This window comes from Sorex araneus, chromosome 1, assembly GCF_027595985.1.
Source record: "Sorex araneus isolate mSorAra2 chromosome 1, mSorAra2.pri, whole genome shotgun sequence".
In the NCBI taxonomy this organism is placed as follows: domain Eukaryota; kingdom Metazoa; phylum Chordata; class Mammalia; order Eulipotyphla; family Soricidae; genus Sorex; species Sorex araneus.
The window spans coordinates 430,327,589-430,344,312 of NC_073302.1; the positions used below are offsets into that span (position 1 = coordinate 430,327,589).

At 56.3% G+C, this 16,724-nt stretch overlaps 1 protein-coding gene across 1 annotated transcript in view; it reads right to left on the minus strand.

Annotated features, from left to right (window-relative positions):
* The window catches only part of PLXNA4 (plexin A4), a 437,848-nt gene that overhangs the window by 26,473 nt on the left and 394,651 nt on the right, over nt 1-16,724 (minus strand). Inside the window, exons 23-25 of the mRNA XM_055136802.1 lie at nt 14,934-15,000; nt 12,679-12,825; nt 8,582-8,741 (exon numbers count right to left, since the gene is read on the minus strand). Coding sequence (XP_054992777.1) covers nt 8,582-8,741; nt 12,679-12,825; nt 14,934-15,000 — 374 coding nt within the window. The remainder of the gene's footprint in view (nt 1-8,581; nt 8,742-12,678; nt 12,826-14,933; nt 15,001-16,724) is intronic.

Sequence of the window (16,724 nt, forward strand, 5' to 3'; positions counted from 1 at the left end):
TTCCTGAACTTGCGTGCTGGGTCTCATGAAATTCTACTCCCAAACCCCAGGAACAGACTGGGCCAGCTGGGGACCAGGCAAGCCTATAGCCTTAGAGAAGGACCATGGCCCGGTGCCCTTGGCAGCATATGGGGCTGGGGACGTTAACCTGAGGGGACCCTGAGCAAGGAGAGATCTAATTTTGTGCTCTGTGTATTGTTGCGTGGCCAACACAGGCTTACTTTTAATAACAATAATGAAAATCAATGGAGCCCAGTGGAGCATTCTTTACACCAGACAGGCTCCTTCTGTCTGGCCTAGAAGAACAGCTCTAAAAATATCTTTTTTTGCGCCCACACCTTGCTAGCACGGAAGCAACCTTTTTAGAACAGCAGAGCGGCAAGGTGACCTCTCGGCCAATAGCCGGCAGCCCTGCCCGGCCTGTTCCCAGGGCACAGTGTGTGGCTGGAAGATATCTCAAGGCTCCGAGCGATATTCGGCAGCCTCGAAGCTTAGGGCCACCACGAGTCCTGAGACAGTGATGTCCCACACCTGCCCACATCTAGGACACCTTCCCGCCCACCTGGGAAAAGGTCACATCTCCTGCCTGATGCCATGGGGACAAGCCAGATGAAGAAACTCTCAGGATTCACACTCTCACTCATTCCAACATTGGCCAAGCTCCATCCCCCCACCCCACCCCACCCCATGCCACCAGGGTGCCAGCTCCTATGCCAGTAGGACACTTGTGTAGAGTTCAGCAAGACAAGATCAGAGCACAGCACTCTCCCCCTGGAAGTGATCCCTGAGCAGAGACAGGATAGGATCCCAGGGCGGGTGGTCCGAGCTAGACAGGAGGGAGGCAGAGAGGGTCAGCAGAGGCTATCTGAGCTGAGTTCTGACGGTCTGGGGGACACGTGCCTGCTCAATAAGAGGAATGGGCATTTTGATCCCAAGGAGCCAACTGCGAGCAGCTGGTAGGAGTTGGGGGTCCATCAGGGGGAGTCCTTGTGGGAGACAGCAGAGAACAAGGGTGAAGGGGGCCTGAGGGAGTCAGGAACTAAGTTCTGAAAGTTGGAGCATGCCATGCTGGGGCTCCCAGGGAGGAGCTGTGGGCCTGGGAGAGAGGGAGACAAGCACCAGAGAGATGAGCGGGCAGGGACCCCAGGCAGGGACCCCTCGTCGAGGCAGAGCTGGGGAGCTGAGCTGAGGTCAGGGGTGGAGGGAAGTGAGGGAGGTAGATAAGAAAGAGTTCAGAGAGTCTCTGGGAAAGGGGAAAAGGGGTGACAGGGTAGAGCCCCCACACCTAGCTTGTGGGAGGAAATCTGTGGACAGTAGGAACTAGGTTGGGGAGGGGGAGGGGCTCGTGGAGGCAGACTGACTCAGCATACCTCTGACTCAGCTCCCAAGGCTCCCTCCCCCATAGAACCAGGGGGTTCGGAGGGGCAATCCTTTCCCCACCTAGAGCATAACCTCTCATTAGCTGTGGCCCTCCTGGTGTGTGTGTGTATGTGTCTCTGTGTCTGTGTGTGTGTAAGTATATGCTCATGCTCCTATCTGGGTTTGCGCACATGCACGCGCACGCACGCACACACACACACAATGCGGGCATACATATAAGCACATGCTCATTGGGCCAAGCACCTTGTCTTATCCCGGGGTCCCACAGGGATTTGCAACAAGCTCACCGACCAGTCCCATCTAGTCTTGTTAGAACTCTCTCTCTCAGAAGCTCATCAGGAGGGACTGACCTAGCCAGAGGTGAGGATGAGGGAATGAGGGAAACCCACCCAACCTGGCTGGGTAGTACCAGCTGAGTCAACCTTCATGATCCCGGAGGGACCCCCCCACCTGCTCCCCGTCCACTTTTCCTCATCAGAGTTTCAAAGTGCAATTTCCCAGGGCCACTCTGCCACTACCAATAGGAGCCTCACAGAGGACTGGAGAGAGACTCACTCCTGCACAGCTGCCAGCAGGCGAGTCTCTGGGACACGTGGCAGAGCCAGCTCCTGCTCTGCCACCCCTGTGTTCTAGGAGCAAGCCTCTGAAGAGGGGACATGGTCATGGTGAGACTAGAGTACCACTGTCAGAAGGACTGGCTGGAAAAATGGGGGCTCAGAGAGATAGTCCGGGGGGTGGAACACTTGCCTTACATGCAGCCAACATGAGAACAATCCCCAGCACCCCACAGGGTGCCGTGAGCCCAGCCAGGAGCAACTCCCGAGTGCAGAGTCAGGAGTAAGCCCTGAGCAAGCGTCACCTCATGTGGCCCAACTCCCCCCACCTTTTGTTAAATAGAACTAGTTGCAAATTTTCGTTACTATAGTAAGAACTAATGAATCGTGCACCTAAAAGGGCAATTTTAAGATTTTGAATTCTATTTAAAATTTGATTAATGTGAAAAAGGAAGAGTAGATGGGAGAGATAAATGAAATAATATTGGTTTTCACTTTAAACTCATGAATTATATGATATGTGCATTAGATACTCACCCCAAACCCCCCAAAACTAGCGGTTAAAACAGAGAGAGAGTGGGACAGAATGATGGCACAGTAGTAAGGTTGCTTTGCATGCAACTGACCTAGGCTCTATCCTTGGCACCATACATGATCTCCCAAGCCTGCCAGGAGTGATTCCCGAGGGATGAGCCAGGAGTGAGCCTGAGCATTACTGGGTGTGACCCAAACACCAAAGAGATAAAGGGAGAGATAAAGAGAAAGGAGAGACTCACCACACACACACACACACACACACACACACACACACACACACACACACACACAGAGAGAGAGAGAGAGAGAGAGAAATTGAGACTGATTGGGACCAGAGAGATAGAACAGTAGATAAGGCACTTGCCTTGCACACAGCCAACCTGGATCCGATCCCTGGCTCCACATATGGACCCCTGAGCCCTGCCAGGAGTGATCCCTGAGCTCAAAGACGGGGCCTTCCAGAAGTGGCCCCCCTACCCAAACAAGTCCCCCCAAAGGTGGAAAATTGACCCAGACAGAGAAAGAGGGGACGCTCTGAAGAGTATTTTGTTCAAAAGAATCTAACTGTGAGAATGAGTTCTGAAATAGAAAAGGACTGAGCAGGAGACTTGGTACTTCCAAGAAGAGGTTCTGAAACAAAACTGTACCACCTGCATTGCAGGGACTTGGTAAATTGTGAAGTGCTTTGTACTGAGGAGTCATGGTTATTCCGTATGTCTGGAGCATTCCAGGGAGCAGCAGATTTCATTCTGCTACTCACTGCAGAGAGACAGGCCACAGCGTCGGGGAATGTCCAGGATGGGGGACACAGAGGCTTACCCGAGGCCGCCCCAGCTGAGGACTGGTTAAAGGAGAGTAGAGAGGGCAGGGGATGGGCCTCTGGGCCGGAGGAAGTTGACCCTGACATTCATATGCATGGACCCGAGTGAAAACCACTGGCTCTGACCTTCCTGCCAGCTCCAGGCCCCCACTCCAGACTGCCAGCACAAAGGACAGACACACTTACAATCCAATTTGTTACTCTTCCACCTTCCAGGGAGAGAGCGAGGTGAAATAAAGAAGGAGGAAAAAAAAAATCCCATTATCTTTATCTGTCCTCCCATCAGGGGCAGCAGAAAATGCAAACTGGGAGACAGCTGCTGTGAACTCTTTATATTTCGCTCAGAAGATAGTGTATCTCTTTATTGCATAGAGGAATGACTTATTTGGGGGGAAAAAGGGAGAGAGAGAGAGAGAGAGAGAGAGAGAGAGAGAGAGAGATCCTTTCAGCCTGAGTTGAATGACAAGACAGGGGCAGGGAGGGGAAGGGGGGCAGAGTTCTGGGGGCCGGTGAGGGAACATTGGCATAACATTGAGGGAACTCGGGGGGGATCAGCATGCCCGCCCGGAGGACTGCGCGGGAAGGGGGTGTGTGTCTCCCTCTCCCCCAGCCCGCCTCAGCTGCATGACCAGGGCCCAGACACTGCCCATCTCTGAGTTACAGATTCTCCTCTGGAGCGGCCCAGAATCAGACCTGCTATTTCCCAGGGCAGCAAAGGACGGTGACAGCACCCGGAGCCGTTCCAAATGCGAGAGAAGTGTCCCGCCTTCTGCTACTGTGCATAGTGAATTCCTAGGCACGGGGGGCGGGGGGGGCACCCCATGCCTGGCTATGATCTACCCCCCCACCCCACCTGCATCCCCAAATTACCTTGTGGACTGCACAGAGTGTGTTGAGAGTTTGCAGTGTAAGGGGACACTCTACCTGACGCCTGTGGGTGACTGTGCAGGTGGAAGGGGACATGGTGGGCAGGAAGAGCACCCCAAGGCAGGGTGGAGCCTCCCAATGCCCACCCATCTCTCCCCCAGCCCCGTGGCAACTCTCCTTTCTAGATTCCAGACAACGGCAATGCAGGTGGTCCCCATACCCTTCTGCACGTGCCTATGTGGTCTGGCCAAGGTCCCCACAGACGTGTTCATGGGATAAGCAGGATGCCTCTGTAAAGACGGCTGGAGGGGCTATGAGCACTGACATTGGTGGACACTGGGGTGGTAAATTAGCTTTTGTGATGTAGAGGAAGCTCATCCAAAGAGGTAATGAGCAGAGTAGTGTCAAATTGACCTCTCTGACGAAGAAAATTCTGCCAGCAGATGACCTTGGAACTTGAGCCACATATTGTCACGTCTCTGGCTCACCAGCCTTCAGTCGGCCTTGTGAGTTCTGGCCTGCAGACAGAGAGGAGCCGTTCATCCACATCCCCATGAGGAGGTTCTGATCCCCAAGAGACAGCATTGGGAGGGGGGGCGTCGGGGGTGATTGGATCGGAAGGAAAACCCTTGAAGGTGATTAGATCAGGAGAAGGGAAGCACTTAGGAATGGAAGCCTCCTTCTGTCCCGGGAGGCCACAGCAAGGGAACAGCATCAGTGACCCAGGAGAACTGTCTCATAAAGAATCAGACAATGCCTTGATCATAGCCTGGCTGGCTCCAGAAGGGTGAGACCGACCTGCATTTCTGTGGAGTATGAAGGAGCCTGTCTTACGATCCTCTAATTAACTAAACCCTCTGCCATTGTGCCAACAAATTCCATACGATAAGACTTTTTTCTGCAGAGACACCGCCCCTTATTTCTGTACCTTTAGAAAAAACAGGTGTGATTCCTTGTTGGTGTCCTTTAATGCCTGGAAAAGTCTGAGGAAACAGGAGCAGGGGAAGGAGCAGGGAAGTCCCAGTGTAGGGGGCCATGAATAGAAGTGTTGGGAGGAGGAGCCAGGCCAGGCAAACTTGTGGGGTGGCAACTGGGGGCTGCATTTACTTGGGACAATTTCAGGGATGATTTAAAAAGTCTTGGCTTTCTAGCCTATAGAGCAACTATAAGGTTTAAGGTGTTTATTTTGCATGTGGCTGACTGTGGGTCTATCCCCGAGCACACCCAGAGTGACCCTGGTTGAAATTCAGGCTTTGAGTTCTGTTTGAGAGCAGGACCAGGAATAAGTCCTTGAGCACTGCCGGGGTCTGGTCCAAACTCCCCTTCTCCTCTGAGCCCCCTAAAAAAAAAAAAAAGTCTTGGCTTCCTTCTGACCTGTCCTGGGACAAATCCTTGCATTGCCAGGATTGGGATTCAGAGAGGAGAACTGGCCAGTGTGGTCACTTCTTGGCTAAGGAGGCCAGGCCCTCAGGGGAAGCAAGTGGAAGGTGTTGCCTTTGTCCAGAGCCGTGGCTCCGTCTTCCCTGTCTTTGCATCCCGGATCCCTCCATGTAGATTCATTTTTGATTACAGTCTCACCTGCCATTTGTAAATTGCTTTCAGGCGTTCAGAGCACTTTGATCTAGATGATGGGAAAAATGAGTTTTGTCTCTCCTGCCCTGGGAGGCATGGGTTGGGGGGTGGGGGAGAGACTGAGTGGAAAGTGTGGAAGAAACAGCAAACAAAGGGCTGGAGAAAACCCAATTCTCCTTGTTAAGCAATTTGGCTTGGGTGGAAAGAACAGTGCCCTGGGGATAGCCCCAAGCCCTGAATTTCGTAGATGAAAGAATGTGTCTGCAGAGAACTTCCTTTATAGGGGGGGGGGGGGCGGGGGGTGTTCCTTAGGAGCCCCAAAGGATGTCTCTTCCCCAAAAGGAAGGGACCCTGAAACCCAAACTGCCCAGATCCTTCTCTGCTTTCTCTCTTTATCTGTCCCTCCCACTGAGGTGGGAGAGGCAGGTCCTAGGGGGTAGGTGGCCACGGGGAGCATGTCACAGGAGCATCCAGCTGCAGTGAATGGTGAGTGGAGGGGAACCGCCACTGGCTGCTTCCCCGGGGGAGAAACGGGGGCCGTGGAGCCCTCGAGCTTCCTTCGCTCGTGGTAGAGGGCAAAGGGGTCTGGGTGCTGTTCCCTGCAGCCCAGCTGTTAAGCCCCGCTGTAGAGGAAGGCTTCACATCTGGCCATTCACCGTCCGCTCTGTGCGGCTTACACTCACTCCGGGCCTTTTAAGGGAGCTGTGGGTTCCAGCTCATCAGCAGCCTCTTCCCAGCCACAGGATGTGAGGCACCGAGACGGGCCTCAAACAGTAGACCCCCTCCCCCTCTCGCCAGCGGAGACCTGCCGGCGTCTCCTAACAGAAGGAGGAGTGCCTGATTGGCTCTTAGGAGGGCCTCGCCCTGTCCACCAGGTGGGCTGGTGGAGATGAGGTGGGAGAACTAGCGGCCCAGCCTCGCCAGGACCACAGTGAGTGTGGACACCACCCCCAGCCCATGCCTCGTCGCTCACCCCGGGCAAAGCCCCTCTCCTAATGTTTATGGGGTCACTGATGCAGCCACCCAATGCCCTGCTTCTGGGAGATGAGCCATATCCAAACCCAGAAACTCTCAGTTCTGTCACCACCTCACCCTGGAACTCTTTGGGGGGGGGCATAGTGCAGGCATCCCAGGCTTCGGCTGCCTTTTCATGTCCCCCCCCCACCCTGCACTGTTGCACTGTGCCAGCTTCCTGCCCACCCACTGTACAGATGAGAGTGCCTGGGGACCCAAGGGCACCCCTCCCCCCACCTGACTTCGCTTTTCCCAGGAAACCCACCGTGAAGTCCCCCCGCAAAACTGTTTGGGGGGACGAACCCAGGGTCCTCCATCACATCACTCACTCTTCTCTCCCACTGCTTTTATGAGTTCTGGTCTCCCCCTCCCCCCGCAGGCAGACACCCATGTCAGCACCAGGCACTCATGCCCAGGATAGGGGTCAGATACACCTGGGCATGCTCACCCCCATCCCACCATCACTGGCCCTCACACAGTTGCTCTTCCCTGTCCCCCCCCCCAGAGACATCTTCTGCTCACCCCATCGCCCCCACCCTTGGGTAACGGCACCGTGGGCACAGCCAGTGGCCTGTGAGAGACCCCCGGGCTGCAGGGGGCCGTAAGGCTGCGGTGACTTCATACAACTGCCTTGTCCTGAGACTTGGGGCTTGAGATTTGGGGGTGGCAGGGAGGCAGGATAAAGAAGCAGGAGGGGGATAAACATTCCCGCGGGCTTTAGAAAACAGCATCGGTGTCCATCTGTCTCTGGTGGCTTTGCCTGAGCCAGCTTAGGGGCCAGATGGGTGGATTAAGGGGACCCCTGGAGTCCTCCCACCCCTCTGTTACCATCCCTCTGTTACCATGAATCTACAGACTCAAGCACATGCTCCTGTTCATGCCTCTCTCTCCACACCCAGGATGAACAGACATAGACAGTTTCCTGGCGACTATTCTGACCATCACGAAGGTGGCAGGTGATGCTTACTAAACACGGGCTTACGGGCCAGGCCAAGTGGATAGGAAGGGCCGCTCAAGAGGCAGTGACCCACATGATTTCATTTCACATTTATTCTCAGCCAGGTATTATTGTCCCCATTTCCCAGGCCAGGGGACAAAGGCACAGAAAGGTTAAGTGACTGGAACAAAGTCACAAAGCCAGGACTTGGTGGCACCAGGATGGCTGAGTCCCAGGACCCCATGGTCTCTCTTCAGAGGAGTCTGGAATCTCTGGTTTCTGCTGGCGTTTCCCCGGGATGTAACCTCAGCCGGTGATTACAGGCTAGACCATGCCAGCTCCAGGCTAGACCATGTGTTCATGGACAGTTAGTTCCCCTAAAAGGGCCCCCTGCTGCCCAGAGGATGTGTCAGCTTATTCTCTGGGCTTCCTCTCCAGCCTCCACCACGAGTTCAGATCCCTCAAGCCTTTGGTGGTCAGCAAACATGACAAGCCCAGGGCAGAAAGGACAGGAAGATCCTGGGGTCACAATAGGGCCAAGGGCAGGACTGGCAAGTTCATGGGCTCAGATGCCAGTGACCACCACTGTGGATGGGACGTCTCCGTGCCCCCCGCACGGCTGAGAGAACTGAGGGGCCAGGGCGCCATTGGGTTGTCGCTCCCTCCCTGCTTCCTGTTTCCAGGTGGCATGAAGGCACCCTCTTTGGTTTCTGGGGGCCATGAAAACATTCCTGGGTGTCCTGAGGGGGTATGAAGTCAAGCATGGGCTCCAGGAGGGCACAGAGGCCCTCCCCATGGTCCTGAGGGTGGGACGTGACTGGCCCGTCCATGCCCTGCCTTGGACCACCATGGATGTTCCGTGCAGTCTGCGAGCGGCCCTGAGGTTGGGCGGCTACTCACCCAGGTCCATATCTGCAGCCTTGGGCCGGTGGGAGCAGGGCACGTTTTTGAAGATGGCATCCAGAATCTTTTCCTTGACCTGAGTGATGGTGTCGCAGTTGAGGATCTTCACGGGGACCTCGGGGCTGTTGGCACTGTCAGGGTTGACGCAGCTCAGGACCTGGGTGGAGGGGAAGGAGGCGCGTGGGGAGGGCAGCAGGGAAGGCCCCCAGACTCACTGCTGCCCCCGGGATCCCGGCCCAGGGGCTCCTCCAGGGCAGGCTGGGCTCAGAGAGGACTTCGGCCAGCCCAGCCTCGCCGGGCTCCAGGCCAGCCCTCTGCCTTCCTTCCTGTGCAGTCGGGGAGCAGGAGGGCCCCAGATCTCGGGGCCACTGCAGAACTGGACTGCAGAACTGCATGCTGAACTGCCGGTTACCAGGGGCTCCGTGGAGGCACTGATTCCCCAGGGGAGGAAGGGAGGAGAATGTGCAGAAGCAGGGACATGAAGGTGTGCACTCACATACTCTTGCATGTGCGCGTGCGCATGCATGTATCGAACATACAAACTTGTGTGGTACCATCTCGGCACCCTGGCCACCACAGAGTAGCTCCCATCCACTCACGCAACTAACTCCTCCTCCCTCCCCGACCTGCCCCCCCCCCCCATCTGCCTCCCATCTTCCACGACTTCCAAGCTTCGCTGTTTCTAAGAATCCAGGGCTAAGCAGGGGATCTCTAAGAAGCTTTCGGGTTCAGATGAACTGCGATCCCTTCCTGGCTGTGGCCCTAACATCCCACTCGGGGCAAGAAGCCCAGCCTGGCTCAGAAACCTCTGTCTTGCTGGAACCAGTTGAAAAAGTTAAAGACTGTTGAAAGCCCTAAACTATATGATTTCATTAAAAAAAAAAAAAAAGTTCTGGGCTGTTTCCAAAAGCCGTTTCCTGCCTCGCTGCTTGGATGAAGCCTCTTGCTCTTCGCCTGGAGGGGAGAGTGTGGGGTCCTGCAGGAGGGGGGGTGGGGGGCTTGGGAAGGGGGGGTGAGTGATGCCCAAGGCCCTGCCACTCCGGGTTCCCTGCCGGGCCCTGTTCTGCACTTTGACCCGCCCATCTGGGTTGCAGACTCAGACCCCAGCCAGCCCCACACAGTCCCGTCCTCCGCACACGTGGTGGCAATTGGTGGCCCCCTCAGGCACCTGCCTCGCATTAGTAGCCAGACTGCCTTGAGCTCCAAGGGGCCCGGGCTGGTTTCGTGGAGAAGCCAAAGCCTCCTGAAGTCATAAACCACAGTTCCCCCCCACACCCAGGGTCCTAAACGGGAAAAGCCTGAGCCCCACAGCCCTGCCCAAGAACCACCCCCCTCTCCCCACCCTTTCCTTCCTTCTCTGCGTGTCCCTGGCCCCTTCCCTTCCCTCTGTGGCAGGGCACAGGTGGGAGGATGCAGTCCTGACCGCTGCCATCCTGGCCCCCGGGGTGTGTGCGGGTTGGGATCGTTCAGGGGGAGTACAGGGGTCTGTCTCCCCTGAGGCAGCTCCTCGCTTTTCCTGGGTGTGGTTCCCACAGAGACCACGAGGCTGAGTCGACTCTCGGCATTTCTACCGTCCCTCTGTGCACTGGGTTCATGGGTGTGGACTCACCGACTCCACCGGATGCCTCCAAGTACCCAGAGAAGACGCAGGGTCCCCACTGAGAGACCCCAGCTGTAGGGTCTCTGCCCAGGAGGTCCCTGTCGCAGGCCTTCTCCCACTCCCCACCGCTCCTAGTTTTGGAGCAAAGGGCCTGATGCTTGTCCGGCCACCAAGTCAAGGGGCCACCAAAGGGCTTCTCAAAGAGGCCGATGCTGATTTGTAGGTCAGGGACCTGAGGTTCTGGAGGAAGCCGCCTCCACATGCGCCCACGGCATCCCAGCAGGCTCTTGGGTGGGCCTGGAGGGTTCCAGCAGACCATTCGGTGGGAACCTCGCTTTCTAGAAAGCTTCCGGGAGTACGCACGCAAGGTAGCAGGCTCCAGATGAGCGTCTGGCACCCACAGAGGCTCGCGGGGTGCCGGGGGCACGTCCTGCAGCACAGTCCAAAGTCCCGACAGGCCAGCTCTGGCTCCCGCCAGCCCATCACTTCACACAGACCCTGCAGGGCCCGGCCCAGCCTCTGGTCTGGGTCCCATGGCCTGGACTCTCCCCTCCTGCACAGGACCAGGCTGCCACCCTTGGCTGTAAGTGCCCGGGGCTACAGCCACTCCCCCCCCCTTCCACACTCCCTTTCTCCCCCTCTCCCCAGCCTCTGGTTACACCTGCTACTAATGGATGGACTGAATGGAAGCTTCTGGATGGGCAAAACAAGAATTATTTTCCAGCTGCACTTCCCTGCCCCGTTCCTGGGACACCCCCGAATTCTCTTCAAGGGCGCTACCGTGACACCTTGTTGTGGCCTCTGTGATGTGTGTGGAGAGCAACTCTCGGCACTGGGTCAGTGTTGGTGTTGGTGAGCTGTGGACAGGCGGGAGGGAGGGAGTCTGGGGTGGGGGCAAGGGTAAGGGGGAGCAGAACAGCATCGAACGCCCCTCTCGCTCTCTGTTCCTGGAACTGTGCCCCCTTCCCGGCCGACTCCGGGGCGGGGACTTGCCAGCAAGGCAACCCCACCTACAGGTGCTCCTTCCCTGTCCCCTCAATGGGCCACTCCTAGCAAGCCTGTCTTTGACACACGCCTTTGAGGGTTTAGGTCCTGTGAAGAGGGAGCAGGATAGGAATGTCTGGGTGGTTCAGACAGTCCCAAGCAGCAGGGACAGTTTTGTCCAGAGTGGCAGGTGGGGGCTGTCTCCCCAGCTGGCCCTGGAATTCGGGACTCACCCCAAGCCCAGGGCTCCTGGCCGGCTCCACCAGGCTCCATTCACTACTGAGTGAAGGGCCAAGTCCATCACCCTCTGTTCTCTAACCCCCCCTCTCATGCTTCCCTTTTGGGGTGTCCCCATCACCCCTAAACTCATCTTTTACTTGCTCATTCCTTTCACTTCTCCCCTTTCCTCGAAAGGCCAGTGGGAGCTCACAGTTCTATCCAAGAAAGTCCATGAGCTGCCTCGGGGGTGGGGTGGGGTGGGGGGAGCTTAGGGGAAGCCAAGGAACACCCTTGGCCTTTGGAACGGGATAGTGGGGATCCTAATCTCCATTTTAGTATGTTCTAGGATTATCCTCCTCTTATAGTCTGGGGGCCACACCTGGCTATGCTCAGGTTCTGCTTTAGGATCTGTGTTTGGGGGGGGGGGTCACTCCTGGCAGTGTTCAGGGGACCATGTAGTGTTGGGGATAGAGTCCCATCTTCCTTCTCCTGGGGCATGTCTCCTGGCTGGTGTGTTATCTCCCTCCCTGCAGCCCAGATTACTACCCCCATTGGGGCACTGGGCCACATTAAGCTGTGCTCAGGGATCTCTCCTGGCAGTGCTCAGGGAACCATACACAGTGCTGGGGACTGGATTGGGGCCAGCTACATGCAAGGCCAGCCCCTTACCCCCGTACTACCTCCTCCTTCTCCAACATTCCCCATTTTCCACATTATAAACAGCTAAGTCAGACTCAGCCTCCTGCTCCCAGTCCCCCAGCTAGGAATTCCCTTCCAGGGTTGCCCCATTTCCAGCCTGGTCCTGTCTCCTTGAGGGAGCTTCCACGGGAATCTAACCTCACCAGGACCCATGCTCCCTGCACAAACCCCTCACACCATAAAGCCCAGGCACAGACTGGCTTCAGCTGAGACCAGCGGGCCTAGGGGCTCTTCCGCGCCAGGAAGGCTTTGAGGTGTCCTCTCCTCCACGGTATCCCCTGCCCTCTCCCCCAGGGCACTCACTGCTCTGCAAGGAGTGGACATTCCAGGCTTGGAAATAGTAATAGCTACTCACTGTCTAGACGGCTGCAGAAAGGACGACTCCAGTGGCCACACTGCACAATGATGCAGGGGAGACGACCTCAGACCCAGATGCCCTGGACTGGGGGTGCAAAGGGAGTCTTGGGGGGCGGTGGTGGCCCTGGCTGGGGGACACTGTTCCCGTAACCGCAGGATCCCTGCCCTCCCTCCTGCCTCGTGGAGGGGCTAGGCCGGAGCACTGTGACTCAGCACGGGCCGCAGGGAGGCTCACCAGGGTCTTGTAGTCGATCTGCTGCCGGATGAGCTTGTCCTCACTCAGGGAGTAGCGGGCCTCGCCCGTGATGGCGTCGATGGGGCCCTTCTCCATCTGCTGCTTGATGGCGCAGAACAGCGAGAAGAGGGGCTCCCCGGCGCACTCCTGGACAGGGAGAGGAGAAGCATGGGCCCCCATGTGGCAGGGCCCCAAGGCTGCCCCCTCATCCACTCTGCCCTTCTCCCACAGCCACTTGCTTTCATTTAATTTGACTTTTTCTGTTCAGGGGGTGAGATGTGACATAATTTTATTTAGAGAAATATGAGTATGAGTGTGTGTGTGTGTGTATGTGTGTGTGTGTGTGAGACAGAGACAGAAACAAGCAGAGATGGGAGTGTGTGAGTGTGTGTGTGTGTGAGAGAGAGAGACAGAGAGACAGAGACAGAAACAGAGACAGAAACAGACAGGGAGTGTGACTGTGTGTGTGTGAGAGAGACAGAGACAGAGAAAGAGACAGAGAGACAGAGAGAGACAGAGGCAGGCAGAGAGATAGGGAGCGTGAATGAGTGTGTGTGTGTGTGTGTTTGTGTAAGAGAAAGAGACAGAAACAGGGAGTGTGACTGTGTGTGTAAGAGAGGGAGAGAGACAGAGACAGAGAGACACAGAGAGACAGGGAGTGTGAGTGTGTGTGTGTGTGCGTGTGTCTAAGAGAGACAGACAGACAGAGACAGAGACAGGCAAAGAGACAGGGAGAGTGAATGAGGGGTGTGTGTGTGTGTGTGTGTGTGTGTGTGTGTGTGTGTGTAAGAGAAAGACAGAGACAGAAACAGGGAGTGCGACTGTGTATGTAAGAGAGGGAGGGAGACAGAGACAGAGAGACACAGAGAGACAGGGAGTGTGAGTGTGTGTGTGTGTCTAAGACAGACAGACAGACAGACAGAGACAGAGACACAGAGAGAGGCCAGGCTTCTCCAGAGGGGAAACTGCTGAGAGTAGACATCTCAGGCTGAGATGCTGGTGATGATCCAGACGAGATGTAGAATGCACCAATGATCAATACATATAAAATATTATAGTATTTTTATATATTCGGGGGGATCGGTCCAAACCCAGCAGGCTCAGGGGACCAGATGTGGGGCTGGGGATCAAACTCCACCTGGCCGCACGCAAGGCAAGCGCCTTAACTCCCCCCTTTGCTTTTTCAACAGTCTCCTTGATGCACACTTTCCCTTGGGTTCTCGGGGGAACACCGGGGTCTTTTCCTCTCCAACCCTTCCCACCCCCTGAGCTCTGGCTTCCTTCTGTCCCTTCCCGCCACCTGCCTGCTCTCCCGCAGCCCTTCCGGAGACTGAGGTCAGCCCCCGTGCTGCGAACACCTTAGCGAACATGTTTATAATGGGAAGCCGGCACCTCTCCCACCTCCCAGGCAACCGTGGGCTTATCTGGCGCCACACATGGTTCGCTCTCTACCTGCGGGCTCCTTATCAGTCTCGCTAGGTCTGGGGGCTGGGAGCGCCAGGAGAGAGGGCAGGGGGAGCAGGCCGGCGGAGGGATGCAGAGCTGGAACTGGGAATGGGCTGGGTTGGCTCTCGGGCCGGGGTGCACTACAGGATCCTGACCGTGGAGGCAAGCAAATCAGTGCCCTCAATGAGGATGGGGAGGGGGGGTCTCCACTGCTTGGTGTGGAGTTTCCAAGAGTTGGGGCCTGAGTGTGGTCTTGGGGGACCATGGAGAGAAATAGGGAGGATGCAGGCCTATGCCCAGGCTGGCGGGGAAACTGAGGCAGAGCCAGAGATTTTATAGCCCCCACTTCTGTTTTCATTCAAAGACCCTAGGGACGGAACAAAGTCTGCTTTATTTTCACAGCGCTGTCACAGTAAGGCCCTGGGGTGGCACAGGAAAGCTCAGCTCCAGCGGGAAAGGCCAGGGTCAGCTGGTCACGCACGCTAGCACACCAGCCCCTGCCACACTCACCGCTCTGGAGTAAGGCTGTCTGCACATCTCCGTGTGACCCTGTGATGTGACCCTTGAGAAGATGTGTCCCCAGGGCGGGAGCGACAGTACAGTAGGGAAGCCAACAGTAGCGATTATACAGTAGGGAACCCAACAGCCAAGTTGGGTTCAATCCCTAGTATCCCTATTGACCCTCCCAAGCACTGCCAGGAGTAATTCCTGAGTACAGAGCCAGGAGTAAGCCCCGAGCATCACCAGGTGTGACTGCCCCACCCCCCCAAAAAAAATAGTGTCCCTGACATGCACAAAATGGATCGTACCTTCAGGAATTTGTAGAGCAGGAAAGTGAACCAGTTGGTCAGCATCTTCTCAGCCACAGACTCCGTCCTGCCACCATCACCGAAGGACCCAGGTGAGCAAGACAAAGACAGAGGTGGGAGGTCAGACACCAAGGCGGGGAAGGTGGGGGAGGATGTGGCGTAAGGCTGACAAGCTCAATCTGGAAACCTCCCATGGGGCCGTGATGCCTTGGACTCCCAGACACCCCCATCACGAGAGTCCAAGCTTTGCCAAGGAAGCTGGGGACATCAGGGGTCGGGTGGGGGTAACCTGCGGGAACAGAACTGTCCACCACCAGCCTTTCTGGAGACAAGAAGGTTCTGTGTCCACTCAGTTCCATAGCATAGACCCGGCGAAGGGACATTGAAATGCAGCTCGTGGCTGGAAGGACTGTGCTGTACTTAGTATGAATGAATCCGGACAAGAGCCACGCCAGGATGCAAATGGGCTCAGGGCTGCCCCAGTGAACAGCTCTGGGGCTCCCCCTCCGGGAACTTGACCAGAGATGCTTGACCAATGGTGCTCCTTTGCATGAGGAAGGAGAAACAAACAATGGGGAGAAACTCGCTATTTGGCAGCGATGGGTCAAGAGAATGGAGAGACTGAGTCCCTCACTTAAGCTAAAGACCCCTAGACCTGCAAGCTTAGAACCGTACACCTTACTCAATCTGTATTACTGTATCACTGTCATCCCGTGGCTCATCAATTTGCTTGAGCGGGCACCAGTAACGTCTCCACTGTGAGATTTGTTATTACTGTTTTTGGCATATCAAATACGCCACAGGGAGCTTGCCAGGCTCTGCCACGCGGGTGAGATACTCTCAGTAGCTTGCCAGGCTCTCCGAGAGGGGCAGAGGAATCAAAAAGAGTCGGCCGCGTGCAAGGCAAACGCCCTACCCGCTGTGCTATCGCTCCAGCCTGGTACACTCAATCTGAGAGACCAAAATCATCCTCTATCAAAGGGAAATTTTCCTTCTCTTGGCACTTGGTAATTCCTGCAAGAAGCCTCCTACTATTTCCTTTGCAACCACAGAAAGTCCCTTCCAGTGTCAAATATTTCCTCTCATGCCACCCCCCAAGCCCACGGATCCTTTTGCTCTAGGAGTAAAGACCAGTGGGGCAGTGTCCCTACCGCATGCCACTGCCTGTAACTTCCACCTGGGGAATGCACATGGCATTCGGACACATGCCCAGTTTGGGCCAGCGGGAGCGAGGGAAGAGGAAGTAGTTCCAAGAGCGAGGCAGGCTGCTGGGGCCAGGAGAGAGGAGTAACAAAAACCCCACAGCTGCCAGCAGACCACGAAGCCGCCGAGAAGAGAGGAAAGGGGGGCCTGGGGTGGAGAGGAGGGGCCCCCGCCACCAGGGGTCAAGAGGAGAAAAGCAGATGCCGAGTGGGCAGCTGGGAGAGAGGGGAGGAGCCACGCAGACAGGAGCAAAACCACGCCAGGAAATTGGCGGTAGAACTCCAGCAGGCGGCGGGAGCCCTAGAATTAGGCTGGCAGGGGGCTGCACGGTGAAAGTAAAACAAAAATCAAAATGATCTACCTTGCTGTTTGCAAAGCTGTAGGGTGGTGCCGGCGGGTAGCAACCTTTCGCAGCTGTGCCGGCGCCAACCCGCCGTAACCAGGGAAGAGCCTTCGGTAAACACTTCTGAAAGCCAAGCCTCTCTGTGCATCGAGCAGGGAGGAGGTGGGGGGAGGGGGGCATGCCTTAGACCTTGAGACTGAGGATGACAGGCAGGGGGTAGGGGTGGGGGCGGGCACGGCCAGGAT